The sequence below is a fragment of the Juglans regia genome, chromosome 8 (genome assembly GCF_001411555.2).
Source record: "Juglans regia cultivar Chandler chromosome 8, Walnut 2.0, whole genome shotgun sequence".
NCBI classification, from domain to species: Eukaryota; Viridiplantae; Streptophyta; class Magnoliopsida; order Fagales; family Juglandaceae; genus Juglans; species Juglans regia.
This window is the reverse complement of record NC_049908.1, coordinates 26,369,506-26,385,625: the sequence shown is the minus strand read 5'-3', so window position 1 is coordinate 26,385,625 and position 16,120 is coordinate 26,369,506. Positions and strand designations below refer to the sequence as shown.

Genomic DNA, 16,120 nt, shown 5'->3' with positions numbered 1-16,120 from the left:
CAAATTACTTTATTATACACGATCTGCATCCTACTAATTCATATAAAATTTTCACGTTCGGCACCAAGTCCTCCTCTTGCTGATGATGATCATAGAGAACATTGGAAAGATAAATTTTGCATCTTCCTTATATAATATGTTTACTTTCTTGAAGATAACATATACAATTAAGACCGATGATCAGATTAATGAAACTTAATAATATTGTTTACACAAGATAAATTAATCAATACATTTAATTAAAACCCTAATATATAGTGGTAATGCTATATACAATCTTCATGAAGTATGCAGTACCACCTACTATTTTGAAAAAACATAAGCGAGGTCCACCATTTAAAACATAAATATTTTTTCAAGTGGGTCCTAAATTTATCCATTTTATTTTAAAAAAGTATGCTGGGATTACGCATTTCAAGACTGAAAATATCATTTCCATACATACAGTTCATACAAACATATAAAGTTATGTTTAAAAAAATTTTAAAATTACAATAGTTTCATTTTTAAAATAATGTTTTTTCTCATTTTATTCTTATTCATTATTAGAATTATACACATAATTTCTCACTCACGACTGCAAATAAAATTTCTCGTATTATAAACAGGATGGATCGTCAGCATCGACCATCAACAGCAACCACGTGCCACTGTAAAGTTGGACATATATATATATGTGGAGGTTTAGAGTACTCAGCAGTACTGTTCGCCAATCGAGGGGGGTCTTCCCACGCTTTTATCGCCCAATGGCAAACAATCAGTAACACAAAGCTATAGGTGCGCGAGTTCTTGTCTGGCCAAAAATGGAGTAGCTTATGAAAAAGGCACATATTATTATTATTATTATTCTTATTATTATTAGAGTAATAATATTTACACAGTATATTTCACAATATATGTTTAAAAAATAAGGATATTTTTATAAAATGATGCTATTTTTATAAAATATTTTATTAAACTGCCGTTCATTTTAAAATATAGTTGTATAATGTGTTATGAAAGTAAGGTATATTTATTATTTTTATTATTATTATTTTATATGGGCAAATTGGTACTAAATTAATTAAATCACTTTAATTAATAATAAACCCTAGTGCTTTGCTTTTATCTTTTCTTCATTCATATAGTGGTTAGGCGGCTGCTAAATGCACCAATATAATCATAGCTTTTAAACACACCAATTCCTATTGGCTAAACCCACGTGAACGTGATTCCTTAAACCAATAAGATTCGATATCTGACTACGGAACTCCAATGAGGCCCTTGAATTAAGGAGAGTACACCAAGTTCAAGATTAATAGGCTAATTAAGCTATAGATTAGTTCAAATTTTTATCCCTCCTAGATAGCAATGAAGAACTTGGCCAGGTGTCAATCATCAGGAAATCATATACCTACATAGTCCAAGAAAAAGGTGATTTTGCTTACATTTTCACTTACTTTATCATCCCAACAATGGATTGTGTCGCTTTACAGACTCATTTATACAATTGAAAACTACATCTTTTAGTTTGTGATGCAAACAGTAGCATAAATTAAGAAGAAAGCACATGAGCTTCATCATAGCTAGCTTTCATTTTACCCTCCCCAGCCAATTAAAGTAGATCATACATTCATATATATATATATATGGCTCTCTCTCTCTCTCTCTCTCTCTCTCTCTCTCTCTCTCTCTCTCTCTCACACACACACACACACACACACATCTTTAATTGGAAAGGAGATTTATATATATTATGTCCCTCCCATGCCCTAAACTTGATCACATGCTCATGGAATGGGCAGAGTTGCAGTACTTCACGTACGTATACTTGAAAAAACCTCGAGTAGTACTACTAGTACTTCATGTGCATATATTTTGATGGGTGACAGCTCGAAGAATTAGTTGAATATATATATATATATATTTATACTTAGTATGCATACATGAGTACTGTACATCATGATGTTGGCATTTTACAGTAATTTAACCTAGTTCCCATTTTTAGGGTTCTTTGACTCACCCTAATTTTCTCTTCACTCCGGCCAAAAGTGATTATTTTGCCATATATACGTACCCATGATGTTCAAAGTTACTTTTTTTTTTTTTTGAAAAGAAGCATTAAAGCTTGATTCATTAAATCAAATCTGAAATACATGAGGGAATATCCTCCATAGTAACCATTACATTAGAAATGACTAAGGCATCTTGTGCCAATACATGAGCCATCACATTGCCACTTCTCTTAACATGAGTGACATTCCAAGTAACAAAATTCCTGAGTTTCATCTTGGCTTCAAAGACGTACATGCCAATGCTGGACAGTTGATCCTCCTCTTTCTTCAAAGCATGGATTGTTTGTAGTGAATCCCCTTTAAAAATAGTCTTTGTTAACCCCAGGTCCAGTGCAAATTCCACTGCCAATAGTGATCCATATGCTTTAGCTAAAGAAGGAAGAGGAAGAAGGCTTTGATTTCTTCTCATTGTTGCCATTATCTTTCCTTCACAATCTCTGACTACTATACCAATCCCAACTTTAGCTCTAGTGTTTACCACTGACGTATCCCAATTAAGCTTGTAAAAGTGCCTAGGAGGTGGGCTGCCAAACAATAATGCTGCTGTTACTCTGTGCTGAAGAATCATTTTTCTGCATTTCCAATTTTGTCATCATTGTCATGTTCTGATTAGCAACCAAGACAATATGATTAGGATGTTTAAAACTTTGGCTAAAAATAAACTCATTTCTCCTCCATCAAATCTGCTTTGCTACCATAACAAATTCCTAAATGCACTCAGAACTCATACTTTCTGTAATAGCTTTAAAAATCTCCACAAAATCCATATGTGAGAAATGGCTTTTTTGAATGCTTTTGGAACATTGGCTCCAAACATCTCTAGCAGACTCACATTCCCATAAAGCATGTGTTACTGTCTCTTCCTCTACCTCACATATTGAGCACTTTGGATGATCAACAATCTTCCTCTTAAACAGATTTGACTGAGTTGGAAGTGCATTTAAGTAGGCTCACCACAAAGTTACTAAATTTGCAGAGAGCATTAGTAATATTATATGTACGTTCTTGATTCTTGATTAATGATATTGGCTTGATGCATATTCAAAAACTAGCCTTGTTTTTTTTTTATTTATTTTTATTTTTTATTTTTACTTTTTTTATTTTTTTCCAGAAAAGACCGCTATTAATGATATTGTTTGTAGATATGATTATATATATTAATATAGAAATATTATATGTTGTAATTTTTTTTTCTTTTATAGTTTTAGTACCTGACCATGTCCATGTGGTGGAATTTAACTATATATGGTTGTCTATAACAGATGTTGCTGCTGGGAAGGTTGACATGCATTTCATGATCATATATATATATTTACATAATCATCGTTATTTTAGCAATAATGGTGACATTGGACGTACGCCAGCTTTAATTACGTACAACAAGTTATTAATATAATAAGGGCATGTTCGATTAATTTGAGTGCCAATTAAGATGATTCTTGATGTCTAAATTAAGGCCGAATATAATAATCGGCCGGTATTATATATTAAAGATGTCGTCCAAATTAGTTGTGTAACGTAAAAGATTATCGATCGAGACAAAGTGGGTGGAGAATATATTTATTTATGTGCCCTTTAATTAGCATCGATCTTGAAAATACTTCTTTTAACTTTCAAAATTTGAGAACCTAACAAAAACAAATACCAAGTGCTCCGACGACATTAATAAAGATCCAAGCAGCTGCAATAATATTATTCTGACGATCGGTCTTGACGTACTCCCTAATTAATTAGCTTCCAAATGAAGCAATGCACAAAATTAGAATGATATCATATATATCGATCCTTAATTATAAGGTCGATCTACACCAACAGATAAAGCTGATCTATTGATCACATATATATATATATATATATATAATACTTTGATTTCCTTTCGAGGGTTTTGTTGGAGTATTAATTCTTAGAAAAATGAAAGTTGTAGTCGTGAGTGCCCATGCAAGCGTCGTGCAATCACTTTGAAAAAAATAAATAAATATGAGACCCACATGAAAAGAAATTAATTTTTTAATAGTAGACCCTACTCTTTTTCAAAGCGACTGCACAACGCTTATGCATTCCACAACTGTATGTAGTATTACTCTAATTCTTATGTACCATAACTAACTACATTGGGTTAATTAATTGTTTAAACGCATGGCCACATATCAAGGTTTCTTTTGTAGTTGCCATGTTTTGTAAATTTGTAATTACTTCATGTCCCATCTATCTTATTTAATTCCCATTTAGTAGCACTTTGCGATGCAAAAAACGATATATAGTGTATCAAAAGCGATAGATCAGAAATTAGCGATAGGAAAACATGATATTGTCATAAAATGAGCATAAAAAAAAAAAAAAAGGTACGTAGATGTACATTTGAATCCCAAAAAGCTCACGACGGAAATGGATTTTCCAAGGAAATTAAAGCAATTAGTACTTTATTGTATGATCTCCTTTTTTACATACCTTTTGCATTCAAAGGTTGTAGACAAATTTGATGAAAGATTCCTTCGTTGGAATGATAACAGGAGGTTTAGTGCCAGCGCTACGACCTCTCAACGTCGTCCTTTGCTGCAGTACTGCATCTGCGCAAGGATAGAGAACAAACATGCTTCAATGGAGGAGATCATGTTATTAAGAAATCAGTGCATTTAAAAAAAGTTGCTACCTGGAACGTCCAGCTTGTTGGGCTGATCAGAGAAAGGTGATGATGTGCGAACGGGTTAAGATGGAGAAAAGGAGGTAGGGTTGCATCTTGAAATTGGGGGTAGGGTTTCAAAAGGAAGAAAGAGGATCTATCGATCGATCGAGCTGATAAAACCCTAAAGACTTATTGCGACGGCTTATTATATCGCCGTAATACATTTCATTGAACGCTTTGCGAAATAGAAAGAGTAATTGTTGTGGAAAAATGGTCACAAAAGATAAAAACTTTTGCCGCAAAACATTAATATGCTATTCACATTGACCAGATCATTAATTTGCGATAGACCTCATGCACGGCGACATTGTAAGCATCCCAATAACCAATTATTAGCAGTCATGATTTTTGTTACGGCAAAAATAAAATTGTTGTAAAAGGACACATTGCTCGTAGTCGATAGATCGATCGATTGCATAGGGGGTTTAAGAGCATCCTCAATAGATTAGTTAAAAGCTAAATCCATCACACACACACACACACACACATATATATATATATATATATATATATATAGCTATTAGACTCCAAAATATCATCACAATGGATTAGTTAAAATCCAAATATTTGGACTTTAACTACAGTGAACACCAAAATCATTTCCAAATTTGCTAGTTACTATAGATATACCAAAATATATATTTTATCATTTATTTCTCTCTTTGCTTTCATGTATACTTTCAAGTTGAACCAAAGTAATATTACCAGGTGATATTTGGGGGGCATGACTTCAAGTAAATTAATTACATTAAAGTAAATGTTTATATTTTCTAAGTAACTATTAATACAAGACTTCGGTTTACTCATAAAAAAAAACCATTAATGCATGGCTCATGTGCTGGGGGGCCTCGCATGGTATCAAACCTTCTCTTTTTTTGTTTAGAATATGATTACTAATTAACATAATTTAATTAGAATGTGATTACTAATTAATATATTATAGGTAGAATGGTAAAATATGATAAAATAAAATAAATTAATAATTAAAAAAAATATTTTTTTAATTATTAATTACTCATTACTATTATATAATGAATAAATGAATAATAGAGAATATTTGATGTGAATAGTCAAAACTAAATTCATCTTATATTATTTTATTGTTATATAAAAAAAAAAACTATTCTAATATGGGGATTTGTGTGAATGGAATGACCATAAACCAAATTTATTTCACATTCATCAAAAGTGTCATTTATCATGCATATGGGCTTGCCAATCTAGGAGCAGCAATCTTTGATGGTTTCTTTTAGTCTGTTTCCCGGCTTCCCATGCATCTATACATATAGTACTTCAACTCATTTGCGGCCTTGAACTAGTTGCTCTTATCACTTTTCTTCAACTTTCGTTTATATAAGTGAACTTTTGTATTTACTCTAATAGGATAATGTGTTTTCAAAAGCTTTGGTTTTGAGATTTCTTACCGCGTATTAACCCTCAATGCTGTTTTAGTCCAATATGAAATTTCTCTGCCCAATGCGAGGGTAAGTAAATAAATTTTCCTTGAAAACAAAAAAACTTGTGTACTTAACATGGCTGACCTATATTTTATGATACGATGAAATTAGTAACACAAGTCCGTATTGAATAGGGGTGAAAATCAACACTATCAGTGTGCCGACATGTTTTTCAGTGGGTGATACCGACCGAAACTGGCCGATTAAGGGGGATAAAATTGATCAGTGTAGTTTCGGCCGGTTACCATCGGTTCAGCGGTGTTCCCGTTGGTTTTCACTTCAGAAATCCATAAAAAAAAATTCACAACTAGATCATTATAAAAACTAGAAAAATTAAAAGAATCCCATAAAAAAATCTCACAACAAAATCATTCCAGGAATCCCATCAACAAACTTCAAATAAATCGGAGATGAGAGAATCTGAGAGAGAGAGAGAGAGAGAGAGAGAGTCGAAAGCCTGAAACGACGCAAATGGATGGAGGGAGAGAGGGACGAAAATGGAACAAGAACCTCATCAATAAATCTCAAATGGATCAATGGCATCATAGAGAGAGAGAGGGGGAGATGAGAGAGTCTGAGTGTGTGAGAGAGAAAGAGCTTAGGAAGGAATGGCGTACTAAGGGGGAGAGGGGGGGTGGGGTTGGGGGTTACGGTTGAAGCCCTAATTACCCAAACGACATCGTTTCATATATATTGTTTTTCAAAACCGTGGGTATAAAATAATGTCATTTAAATCACTTAAGTGAAACGATGTTGTTTTACCTAAGATATATATATATATTATATTGGCTGGTTTGGCAGTTTGAACCTGTTTAGACTAAGACTGAACCGATCGATGCCGGTTTCTTGTATTTCCTACAATCGGTTGATTAGTTCTCTACATGTTCCGAACTCCGACGGTCGGTTCCTGTCAGCAATGGTTGGTTTTGTCTGCGACCGTTGGTCCCGTTTGTTTCTGTACTAGGACAGACCTAATACTGAAGTACTTTATAATTAGTCAAGAGTTAGTTTATTAAAAAAGTTTTGAAATCCTTGTCACGGGAAAGAAAATACTATATATATATATATATACACTACTTCCTATTGTAGTGGAAAATTATTTAAGGCACGGAGTCTATTTCGCACAATTGTTGTTTTATAGAGTATTTTTAGAGAACAGTAGAATTAAATTCCTTAACAAGTTTTAATTCCCCTCATTATTAGCAAGTGGAAAATGAATTCTTGTGTCTTAGGAAGCTCGATCGAAATGGTATAATGTCCAATCCAATTTTTGGTCTAAGAGGCCCAAAATACCAAACAGAAGTACACAAGTCACCAAACATGGCCAGAGGAAATTCTGTGCATGCATATCCATATGGCGGGCGGTGGGTATTCCCATATTGGGCCTCTTTTTCTTTTGGAGGTCAAGACATATCAAGATCATATTCATCCACTCTCTAAATTCTGGTTAAAAACAAAAATAAAAAGTGCTGTGGTCATATCAAGATCAGATTTCATAAAGTTGCTTGGGTTTATATAATTCATTAAATCTATTTTATAATTTTACGTTTTATATCAAAATATATCAATTTGTAAGTTTATTTTTATAAAATATTTTTGTGGCCAAAATATTTCTTGAAAAAGATAAAATAAATTTTGGAGTTTTTAAAGCAATATTAAAACTTAATTTATTGAAATTAATAATTTCAAAGTTTTGTCCAAATTTGAGATGAGTTAATGAAAAAGAAATAGATACATGAATTAATAAGTTTATTACAACATTTACTAAGCATAATTTAAGGCTGCCTGAAAAATTTATGTTGATATTGGATAGCAATAAATGCTTTAAGATTTTATGTCTATCTCTAACACTTAAAATCCTTAAATTTAGACAAAAATTTGAAAGAAAAGCCCAAAGCGTTGGCTTGACTTGAAGAGCTGTTGGTAATGGGCAAGAGCTCTCTCATGACCGCGTACGTGATTTTGAATTTTCTCTTAATTAATACTTTTGAAAAGAGAATAATAAAGAACCCATTAGTGTGAAATTATGATCAAAACTAATTTGCATAAATTTCTTTTAGTTGACAATATATATATATGTATATATATAGGTTAAAGAATATTTGAAAACTCACTATATACACTACAACAAATACGTACGGATTTTTTTCAGAAGTGACAATCGTGGGAAACAGTATATCTTTAGTGGGAAAAATATTTTTTTTCATCAATTTATTTCGTGAGAGACTCGTGGCATATAATAGGTGGAGAAAGAGTCTTTTTCCACCAAACCACAAGTTCATGGGAAAAACCTTCTTTTTCACACGACATTTGTGGCGGTTAAAACTTTTTTTCTTCGTGGCAAATAAGGTCTCATATGGTATAATGTGATAGAAAATAACATCATTCTCCATGGAAAGAGGTTGTGGCAAAAAGTGTTTACCGACGACATATCTCCGTGGAAAAAGTGATATTTGGAATTTCTGATAAAATACTTTCTTGGAAAATATATATTTTCCACAAAATATTTCGTCGGAAATACTTATTTATGAAAAACTTTTATTGTGGGAAATAATTACTTATGACAAAAAAAAAGAAGCATTTGCCACGAGTTTCATTCGCGGCAAAATACTAAGAGATTTCGTTAAAAAAAAAGGTCAAATAAAAAACATGAGTCTGAGCAAAAAATAATCATAACAAATAGTCTAATATATGCTATAATTATTATATCCGAACCAATGACAGATTATAACTAACCCAAACAACTACATTTAATTAAAATTTGTTTATAATTAAACTAACTTTAATTTATTTAATCAATGAAAAAATGCATAAGTTTCCTAAACTAAGCCCCATCACACAATTCATTGTTCATGCATAGCACACTTAACATAATCAAATCTGTCCAATTCTTGGTCTTCAAATTCCTCATGTAAATTCAAATCCATACTCATACTAAATTTATCAATTATAAAATTTACTAACATATTTGCTGCTCATCTACATCAATCCAACACAATTACAAATTTCAAAATTTTAATAAGCTTCATTCATGGCTCCACATAATTCCCAACCTTCACATCATTTTTCTTGGTTCATTGAAACCAACACATTCAATGTATAAATCTGCTCATATTATTTATACACCAATCCCAAACACATATAAGCTTCATTCATGGCTCAAATCAATTCCAACCCAATATAACACAACTTGCCTATGTCCAAGCATTCAAATACAAGATCATTCAATTTGGTTTGTTTTGATGTACATCGGTATGTCAATGTAAATGGATATGATATATGTAGTGAGTTTATACAAATTTGAAAGAATTTTGTTTGGATTTGCATTGTTTCTTTGAAATCTAAACATATCTCTATCTAGAGTCCTCAAAATGAATTTTTTTCTTATTTCCTTTCATCTCTCCCTCTCTCTACGTCGGTTTCTTTGTTAGAAATTTTCTTTGTGAATCCTTAGAAATTTGAAGAGATTTGTTTGGTACAAATCCGAGTGATATTTTTTGTAATGGTGTGAGAAAAATCGGACTGGTATTTTTTGTAATGGTTTTTTTTTGTACAAATCCGACTGTGTATGACTTATTACTGACAGAGGATGTTCACCCACCGCTCAGAACGTAATTTAAGAATACAAGTAAGGGCATAATAAGAAATAAAAATGTTAGACGAAAATACTGATCCTTTAACATTTGCATTTATATATATTTAGAAGGAAATTTCCTTCTAAATGTAGATTATTACCATATAATATGTAAGAAAGTTCTTCAATTTTATTTTGAAGTCTGGTCTAGATTACATGAATTACTATATGCACAAAGTAATAAATCAAATATAAGAAAATTCTAGGTTACATGAATTAATGAACATAAGCATAATTCGGAGGGAAAAAACAGACCTGGAACTACAAAAAGTTCACGATTTCTAGTGCTCCTTTACCATACAAATTTTCTCAATCTCTTTTATAATAGATTAAAAGTGTAAATTCGTTGTTTCTAGTAATTTTTATAAAAAGGACAGTAAATTAATGAAGAACAAAAGCAGCAAATTTGCAAAAAAAAAAAAAAAAAAATTGATAAATAAACAGGAAAATTGTATAGTTATAATTCTTAAATAGAATACATGTTGTTCATTTCCTACAGATCTGAGTCGATATACATTTTTTTTGAAGTCGATCTAAATACACTTCAAAAAGCATAATAAATTTGATATTACTAAATAAACAAATGAATAAATTTTTATTTTTATTTTTTATGTTTATAAAAGTAAAGAGATCTATACGCTTTACTATATAGATCTGAGGAATTTTTCTTCAGATCTGTTGTTTTATATATTTCTTTTTTTTGTTGTTCTGCAGATCCATTTTTTTTTTTTTGTTTCTGTTTTGAACTCTACAAATCTGGACATTTCATTCTAAATCTGAGAAGTTTTACTTCAGATCTATTGTTCAATTTTTTTTTTTTTTTGGTTTTTATGTTTATAAACTTTGACAGATCTTGACGTTTTATTCTAGATATGTGAAGTTTTGCTTCAGATTTGTTAGTGTATATAGTTGGATTCTTTGTCTAATAGAAATGATGAATACGACATACATTGTCGGCAAAAGAAGAATAAAATTGTAAAAATACGAACAGAAGATAACATAAATTAAGGACATAAAGGGAAAACAAATATAAAAGTAGAGAAAAAATCGAGAAAAAAATGTTAGACGAAAACACTGTTTATCTATCATTCACGTTTCTATATATTGTAGATATATGCATGATGAAGGCCGTGATAGAGAAGCTTATAACCCAAGCTTAAGCCTTTTTCTTTGATACATGCTAGATGCAAACAATTGGCAATTAGCAGTCATATAAAATTATGCCTAATATTTTAGATACAAAATGATTATATAAAAGTAAACTCACAAAATGACGTATTTTTATGATATGGTATATATGTCAGATTGTTACTTTTATAATAAAATATATAATCAAAATATTACATAAAATTACGTCAATTTATGAGTTTATTTTTGTGTCTGTAACACTGTAAAATATTTATTAGTTTTAGATCCGTTCTAGAATATCTAAATTTGATTTGATCATCTATATATCTCTTTAATTAGCCATCTCGTTTTCTATGCTATTGACGATCGATAAACCTTCACAATTAACTTTACATGAATAAAGTGCTGACCAGTGCCGGCTAGGATCTTTTATGTAGTGTGCGGCCATCATCATGAGTTATATATGATGGCCGGCAGACAAATTTCACTTAAATAATATTTTATGAATCCATTAATATTTTAGGGATCGAGTGGATGACATACTGATGATGATAAATATAATATTTATTCGACAAAGACTAATTCGTACATAGATACGTGTCTGCATTTGAACTAAGTCCAAGAAACCTTAATATAACAAAACACAGAAGCACGAGTTAAATAAATATAGTTAGAACTCGTATTGGCTTGTCTTCTAGGTATCGGATGCCGGCCACATTTGGTTGAAACTTTCTTTCAAGATCATGCTTGACACTTGTAATCTAGACAGATCGAGCAATTGTAATCTAGAAAACAATATATGCATATAATGTTGACCAACTATTTTAAACCATATTAATGTTGAATTAGCATCCCAGATCTTGCATGCATATAATATATATAAACGAACTTCTTTCTTTCTATATGCATTTCAACAATGGCGCTCTCCAACATGGTTTCATGCTTTCTTCAACCTCGAAACATCCATCAACGCCTTTTCAATAAATTCTTCATCTTCTTTTTATTTGTGCTTCCCCATGCTAAGTCATTTTCCTTCGACTTCCCTAGTTTCCAAATGACCGAAAATATAAGAGTCGAGGGTGATGCATCCCCACGGTCTAGTGATGGAGTTATTGAACTCACAAAGAATCAACGCGATGATTCCATCGTTCAAAGTGTAGGTCAAGCCTCATATAATAAAACTGTCCGCCTCAGGGATGCAAGAACAGGGAAGCTTGCAGATTTTAGTACTCATTTCTCCTTCGTCATCAATGCTTTGAATGCATCGGAATATGGTGACGGGATTGCCTTCTTCATTGCACCATTTGAATATAAAATGCCTAATAATTCAGAAGGTGGGTCGCTTGGACTGTTTAATGTTGAATCCAAGTTCAACGCCTCAGTGAATAAAATTGTGGCAGTTGAGTTTGACAGTTTCCAAAACGAATGGGATCCAAACGATCATCATGTAGGAATCAATGTCAATTCCATTGTCTCTGTGGCGAATGTCACATGGGAAAGCAGCATCAGGAATGCATCAATGGCAAACACATGGGTAAGTTATAACTCAACCACCCAAAATCTTAGTGTTTTCCTAACGTATGTTGATAATCCTGTCTTTGGCGGCAACTCCAGCCTTTCCCATAAAGTTAATTTCAGCGAGTGGCCTGATTTGGTTAGAGTTGGTTTCTCCGCTGCTACAGGTCGGTTCACAGAAATACATACAATACATTCTTGGTCATTCAATTCAAGTTTGGAGGTCGAAAATCAAGTTAACAAAAAAAACAAAGTGGGGTTGGGGGTTGGTTTAGGTGTGGGTTTTGGTGTATTGAGTTGTGGATTAGGTCTACTTTGGTTCGTCTATTGGAGAAAAAGGGGTGATGGAGAAAATGAAGGTTTGGACGATGATGTCTTTATGGATGATGAATTTGAAAAGGGAACTGGGCCAAGGAGGTTCACTTATCGTGAACTCGCTCATGCAACAAACAACTTTGCCGAAGGAGGGAAGCTTGGGGAGGGAGGATTCGGAGGCGTTTATAAAGGTTTCTTAAGTGAATCCAGTACAGAAATTGCTGTTAAGAGGGTCTCGAAAGGATCAAAGCAAGGGAGAAAGGAGTATATATCAGAAGTGAAAATCATAAGTCGTTTAAGACACAGAAATTTGGTTCAACTTATTGGTTGGTGCCATGCACATGGTGAGTTCCTCCTCGTGTACGAGTACATGCCTAATGGAAGCCTTGATACTCATCTCTTTGGAGGAAAGATTATGCTAACATGGCCAGTAAGGGATAAGATAGCTCTTGGATTGGCTTCTTCTTTGTTGTACCTTCATGAAGAATGGGAACAATGTGTAGTTCACAGAGATATCAAGTCAAGCAACATCATGTTGGATGCAAATTTAAATGCCAAGCTTGGTGATTTTGGTCTTGCGAGGCTTGTAGACCATGAGTTGGGGTCACATACAACTGTTTTGGCAGGCACTATGGGCTACCTAGCCCCAGAGTGTATCACCACAGGCAGGGCAAGTAAGGAATCTGATGTCTATAGTTTTGGGGTTGTTTGCCTTGAGATTACGTGTGGAAGAAAGCCAGTGGACCCAAGGGAAGAACTGAGCAAGGTAAGGCTAGTAGAGTGGGTATGGAATCTCTATGGAAAAGGCCTAATCCTTGAAGCTGTTGATGTGAGATTAAGCATGGAATTCGAAGAGCAGCAAATGGAACGCTTGATGGTAGTTGGGCTATGGTGTTGCCATCCCGATCCCATTATCCGACCCTCAATAAAGCAAGTGATAAATGTTCTTAATTCCGAAGTTCCATTGCCTGAACTTCCCTCAAAGTTTCCGGTGCCAATGTATTCTCTACCTCCGGTGAAGATGTCATGTATATTCGCCGATACATCATTGGGTCACACAGGATCAACGAAAGACCGGGCACAGTGTTCATGTAGCAGTTGCTCTACTTATTTGTCAAATACGTCAACGGGTTCTGCAACAGCTCTTCTAGATTCGGGTGTCGATTGATCATGCTTATAATCATGTTTCATAGATTTACTTCAATTAGGCCGCATTGATTTGTGTATTTTTCTTTTTCATATTCTCCAATATTCACTATAAGAAAACTGTTTATTTGTGACCAGTTATTTCCTGTGAAAATGATTATTTTCTGTTAAAATGAGTTTGTTTTCATCATAAATAGTCATTATCGTCGCAAATAATCCATTAGAAATACTAGATTTTTTTGTAGTGATTAATTATCTTCATAGCAATAATGATTTTGGCCAATCGAGTCATGCTGCTTAAAACTTTTATTAGAATTAGATTCTTCATGATTCCTTTGCCACTATTAAAGTTTTGATATATATGGTAGTTAGGGCTGTTCATCCGACCCGACCCGACCCGAAATAACAATTTCCGATTCGACCCGAAAAAACATAGTTCCGATTAACCGTTTGGCCGTTTACCCATTTAGCCGATAGTTCGGAAAACAGGTATTCCGACCCGAACTGTTCTTTTCTATCTCTCTCTCTCTCTCTCTCTCTCTATTTTTTATTTTTTTTAATTTATTTTTTCCTTACGTACTTGAACTCAATGGCAAAAGATGTTTCGCTGAAGACCTTGGAAGACCTTGAAATTCAAACATCTTTAATTTGAGTTTCCAGAATTTGTCTTTGAATTAGCAAAAAGGAAAACACCAAAGCAAAAATCTCTAATCTGATTTTGGCACTATCAAATGAAATTCAACCGAAGCTGTGCGAGAAGAATCAAATACCAACAACAGAGGCCTCGACATCCTCTGACCTGGAAACCAAACCACATGAAAGATTTGCAATAGGGAAAAAAACAATTCATAAATAAACTGAGAAATCCAGGAAATACTTTCACTCTAACAAAGTCCACAATAAAAAGAAACGAAGAAATCCCCCCCCCCCAAAAAAAAAAAAAAAAAGAGTTAAAACCCATGAATCAAAGATGCTGAGAAACGTTACACCAAAAAAAATAAAAAATGTGTGGTGTGTGGAAGTTGGGAAGGTTGTGTAGATTTTTTCTTTGCATTTGTGCATATGACAACAAATAGATCAAAAATACTATGTTAGCTGATAAAAGTACATTAAATCCACAACACTTGACACATGCATAATTTAATTGGTAAAAATACTATGTAAGCCGAGAAAAGTACATTAAATCCACAGCACTTGACACATGCATAATTTAATTATCTTATATTTGTCTCAATAGCATGCAAGTAAAAAGACTCAAAAGCACCCGGCCGGGCCCTAGTTAGAAAAATCCATCCCAAAATTCATCAACTTGGTCTCCTCCTCAAAAGTTATTGGACTCAACTGAAAAAATCTTGTAAGCATTGGCAAATTTTTTTTTTTTTTTTTTCATTCACATATTCATAATGAAAGGGAATGTTTAATCAAGCAGATCAAGATTTTCTACAATTATTTTATACAAACATTTTTTATAACTTGGTGAGATATAGATATATCTATTGGAGTTCATATACGTATATGAACTCCAATATATTTAATGTTGTAGTTCACATTGCCTAGAGCATCATTTAATACAATAGGATCATAATGCTGGATCTGTATCTTTATAACGTACTTGCAGGTTGTCACTCTTTAAAAATTTTGACGTATAAATTGACTCAATATATAATAGCCACAACCCTCTAACTTGAAAGAATCAATTCCCTCAAGTAAACTCACCATGCAGATTATTACCTTCTTTCCAATGATATAAAGGATATATCATGCATTTCAACTGTTGACGACGTATTTTGCACACCAGCTCACGAGCTCAACGATCCTACACAAGCAATGTAAAGGCTCAGTGGTGATTAAGCACCTCCAATGCTTAGGTTAGTTATTAGGGTGATAGAGAGGATTTCCTATCTAAGAGTGCATGAGAGTCGATTTTTGACCCGGGGTTAAGTCTTGATACTTCCTTCGAGGTGGGCCCCACTTCCTTTGTCAGGGGTGTCCGTATCCTATATAGGGTACCATGACGTCACGTTTAATACATCATAGTTCTCCCAGGTCACATCCCCTGTGGTAGGTGGGTGAGTGCAATTACTATCTAGGCATTTTGTTAGAAACAATGCCTCACATCAGGATATCCTATCTGCACATTTAATGCGGTGTGGCGTCCTCGCAAGTCATCCGGTTAGGTTGCATCAAA

General features: G+C 33.3%; 1 protein-coding gene across 1 annotated transcript; it reads left to right on the top strand.

Moving 5' to 3' along the window:
• Nucleotides 1-11,870: 11,870 nt before the first annotated feature.
• LOC108985543 (L-type lectin-domain containing receptor kinase IX.1-like) lies at nt 11,871-14,099 on the top strand. Its single transcript, XM_018957886.2, has one exon. It carries the CDS (start codon nt 11,873-11,875, stop codon nt 13,952-13,954), a length of 2,082 nt encoding a protein of 693 aa, XP_018813431.1. The 5' UTR covers nt 11,871-11,872; the 3' UTR covers nt 13,955-14,099.
• The last annotated feature ends 2,021 nt before the right edge of the window (nt 14,100-16,120 follow it).